Source organism: Malus sylvestris, chromosome 15 (genome assembly GCF_916048215.2).
Source record: "Malus sylvestris chromosome 15, drMalSylv7.2, whole genome shotgun sequence".
Taxonomy (NCBI): domain Eukaryota; kingdom Viridiplantae; phylum Streptophyta; class Magnoliopsida; order Rosales; family Rosaceae; genus Malus; species Malus sylvestris.
The window spans coordinates 28,355,497-28,359,251 of record NC_062274.1 but is presented as its reverse complement, the minus strand read 5'-3'; the positions used below and the strand labels follow the sequence as shown (position 1 = coordinate 28,359,251).

Here is a 3,755-nt window from a genome sequence, read left to right as displayed (position 1 = left end):
AAACCTTGAAGCTTTGAAACTCCAAAGCTCCCAAGCAAATCCTGAATGATCAAGAAAGCTCTCTTCGTTCTTCGTCAACCCAACCTTCAAGATCAAGCCCCAACGGCCCTTTGAAGGAACTTCCACCAATTCAAGATCAAGCCCCGACGGCCTTTGAAGAAAGGGTTCATCGTTCATCATTCGTTCATCCTAAGATCAAGCCCCAACGGCCATTTGGATCAACAACATCAACAAATCCACATATCCAACCGTTCTTCAAGATAAAGCCCAAAAGCCCTTGAAGATCCATTCATCAACTGTTCATCAAGATCAAGCCCCAAATGCCCTTGAAGATCCGTTCATCAACAGTTCTTCAAGATCAAGCCCAAAAGCCTTGAAGATCCGTTCATCCATCAACCTTCAAGATCAAGCCCAAAGGCCCTTGAAGAAACTTCCCTCAACCTTCAAGATTAAGCCCCAACGGTCCTTGAAGAAACTTTCAACCGTTCATCCAAGATCAAGCCTCGACGGCCCTTGGATCAATCGCACATCCACAAATAACACCTTACAGAGATCGAATCAGAGGATCAATTTTCAGAGAGATTGTAACCCCAAAATCATTAATACAAATATTATTTTGTACACGTGTTCTTGTCTCGTTTGTTTCAGGAAAATTTCCGTGTTCACAATGACCTGTTAAGATATCGGGTATAACACGAACACGGAAAACACGACACGAATGTCAGGTCTAATTCAAACGTCAAAATATTGTTGCTTATGAACAGTGTTTTTCTCCTTCCGCTTTAGTATATATAAATTTTGAGTTTTGTTGAAAACCTTGGATTTGTTTAAAGCTGAAAGGATTTCCAGTCAAATTTCACAAACGATATCGTTCCACAACTTGCCGAGTACATCAAACAAAGGCTCGAACAATCTGCTTCAATGGAGAACCAAGAACATGACAGATTCATAAGGGAAAGTAAACAAGCACAGATTAACTAATATAAAGTTTGAATAAACAGAATGATCAATCATCAAGAAGTATATATATAATGATCTTAAGCTAGGTAGTATTCATGTTGCAATATTCAACTTCAACGACTTCATCCATCACTCTTCTCTTGCAATTATTGGAGGTGCAATTTGCAGCTTTCTACGTGGTGGGGAAGAAGATAACATTGAATAAAGGTTTGATGTTGTCAATCAACACAAAGACACACACATCACCAATCGCCAAACTATTCTCTTGCACAAATTTCTTCCAACCACTCAGCAATCTGCATCTTCCAGTCTCATATTGTTCTAGTTTGACACGCCAAGTTCTCCCATCTGAACGCCGAAGGAAGACATGATCACAAGTCTTGCTAAGATGTTTCTTGACAAACTTGGATCGCAAGCTCTAGAAAAACAAAGGGATAAAGCAGAAAGTCAAAAATTTAGGCAAGACTGCTTACGATTAAATTTTCTCGGTAGGGATAGATATGTTAACCAAATTTTTGAGTGCTTTATCGCAAGCTTACCAAATAGCAATATTGGAGATATGTGGGCTGCATGGCAACCTTGAGAAAAGGGTATTCAGATGTAAAGGAACTAACCATCTGAAGAGCTTTAGCCTTTGCCCTTGCAGAGGGACCAGCTTTGCCTGTTAAAAGAATATGATGAGGATATTTTAAGTTAAACAAGAATGACGCAGAAAACACAGTAAGGAAAAAAATAGGGAATAAAATTAAAATTTGTAACTTCCGCTTCTGATATCGGTCATTGTGGATCTTTGTTTTTCATTGATTTCTTGAGCATCATTTCACACATTCAGAATTTCTAATTGGTATGTATGGATATGGAACCACATTGTACAAGTTTGATATTGGTTTTTGCCTTACCACTTGAACTTGTTATATCCTTCTTGTGAGGTCGAGGACACGGCAATGGAGATTTCCCTTTTGTTTCTCTTTGGCAGGGTGACAATTCCTCTAAGATTTGAACAGAATCATCGCCAGAATGAGCCTCATAATCATCACGAGCATCATCACTAGAATCATGATCAGAATTATTGGAAATGGAATCTTCATCAGTTTCTTTCTCCTCAGGAGTTTGTAGTGGATACTCAATCTCTGTGCAGCTTCTATCAAATATGCGAACCAGGAATTTCGAGTTCCCTTCGTACCCAAAAACCAGCCAATGAGCAAAGTCTAGAGAGTAAAAATGTGAGAAGTCTGGCCAACCTTTCTCCAACCAAACCTCACCATCATATCTTCTAAGTTCCATCTCCCATTCCGGACCACTTGGAACCTGAAGAACAACTGAATTTGACAGACCATCTCCATATTTCATCACAAATTTCGTCGGAATTTTCTGCAAAACAGAGAAAATTTCGACTTTAATTTTAAAGTGTGAAAAATTAGTTGATCCTTTGTGTCGAAGAAATGAATCATGTCAATACTATATAACCTAACTACTGCAGCAAACATGAGAGAGAGAGAGAGAGAGAGAGAGAGAGAGAGAGAGAGAGGGGTGCTTACAATTTTGTTGTATTTGGAAGTGTCATTTACAATGATCTTGAAGAAATGGGGAGTGGTAGGGGAATATGTGGTCGGGCAGTCATCAGTTTCCTGGGTTAAACAAGCCATTGTTGAAGAAATTCCAGTATTTCCTTGTTCTAAACTGACGGTGAATTAGGAGAAGGTCGCCAATGAATGAAATTGTTAGATGAAAAATGAAATAAATGTAAAACCAACCAATCCACTCAACCTCAGCAATGATTATTATTTTTTTAATAACTTATGGTCAATTAGGTTGTGTTGAGTCTATTTGTTTCCCTAAATCTCCAAAGCGCTGAAATTGGCTGTGTGCACGGAAATGGCAATTGGATTAAGACCAAGGTTGGAAGAGCCATTACTCCTCATCAAGAAGGTCAAATGCATGTGTGTAATGTTGAATTTCTTTCTTTGATAAGGGATAATAATTCATAAGAAAATTTTGTATTGAAGTAAAAAGAAGAAATTCAAAAACCATTAAAAATCACAAGTGAGAGAATGAGTTCATCTTCTAGGAAATAATACAAGTATTATTCCTTAGGAAAAAGAGTATGACATGTGCAGTAGGTTAATCAACTTAGATAAACAAAACAAACGTAACACAAAAGCAAATAAATGGTATAAGGACTTTTCACCAAATATGCAAAAGAGATTCTTGTAACATTTGAAATTTGTAAGGGTTATATGCTCACCATACACCTAATCATTTGACATGTGTCTTTTCACCATACAACAAAGTTAAAGTGGTGATAAAAAAAAATACTTCCGTTATACAATTCCATCCTAACAGTGAAAAGGATGTAGTTCCAACTGTAGTAATTAAGTTCCATGTATTGAGTTCCATATAACTTGTTTAGTTCACAATAATTTGTTACATTACACTAAGTATGCGCCATAAAATTTGTAACATGAAATTATAGTATAGACGTGGATGCTATAGCCACATTCGCTAGATCAAATGTGCTCCACTCAAATTCAAATTTTCCCCGGCCAAGTTTAAATTAGGCTAAGATCATCACTAAAATACACAAAGCGTCTAACTCATCATTCAATTACGAGAAGGGTGGTACTATTCACACACCTAATTTTATCTCTCACACACCCCTCTTAATTTTCGATCGTCAGATCGAATGAATTGAAGAAGATCAATAAATAAAATTAATAAAGATATATAAGAGATAAAAAAAAATAATGTCTAAATAGCACAAACCTTACGAGAACGGTAATTTACTTCTCCAATTG

At 37.0% G+C, this 3,755-nt stretch overlaps 1 protein-coding gene across 2 annotated transcripts; it reads right to left on the bottom strand.

Annotated features, from left to right (window-relative positions):
* Nucleotides 1-917: 917 nt before the first annotated feature.
* Nucleotides 918-2,814, bottom strand: LOC126603898 (B3 domain-containing protein At4g01580-like). 2 transcript variants are annotated; one of them, XM_050270917.1, is made up of 4 exons: nt 2,499-2,814; nt 1,860-2,331; nt 1,575-1,621; nt 918-1,378 (listed from the first exon to the last, which is right to left on the bottom strand). In XM_050270917.1, the coding sequence occupies exons 1-4, from the start codon at nt 2,604-2,606 to the stop codon at nt 1,133-1,135; spliced, it is 873 nt and encodes a 290-aa protein (XP_050126874.1). In that variant the 5' UTR covers nt 2,607-2,814; the 3' UTR covers nt 918-1,132. The 2 variants fall into 2 exon arrangements, with proteins under 2 accessions (XP_050126874.1, XP_050126872.1); XM_050270915.1 differs by having other exon boundaries at nt 1,500-1,621; nt 2,499-2,804.
* Between the last annotated feature and the right edge of the window lie 941 nt (nt 2,815-3,755).

Coding starts and splice junctions, on each gene's coding strand:
- LOC126603898 (XM_050270915.1), bottom strand. CDS start 2,606: ATGGCTTGTTTAACCCAGGAAACTGATGACTGCCCGACCACATATTCC. Junction 1,622..1,859: donor GGATATAACAAGTTCAAGTG/GTAAGGCAAAAA, acceptor TTCTTTTAACAG/GCAAAGCTGGTCCCTCTGCA. Junction 1,379..1,499: donor ATCTCCAATATTGCTATTTG/GTAAGCTTGCGA, acceptor TTGTTTTTCTAG/AGCTTGCGATCCAAGTTTGT.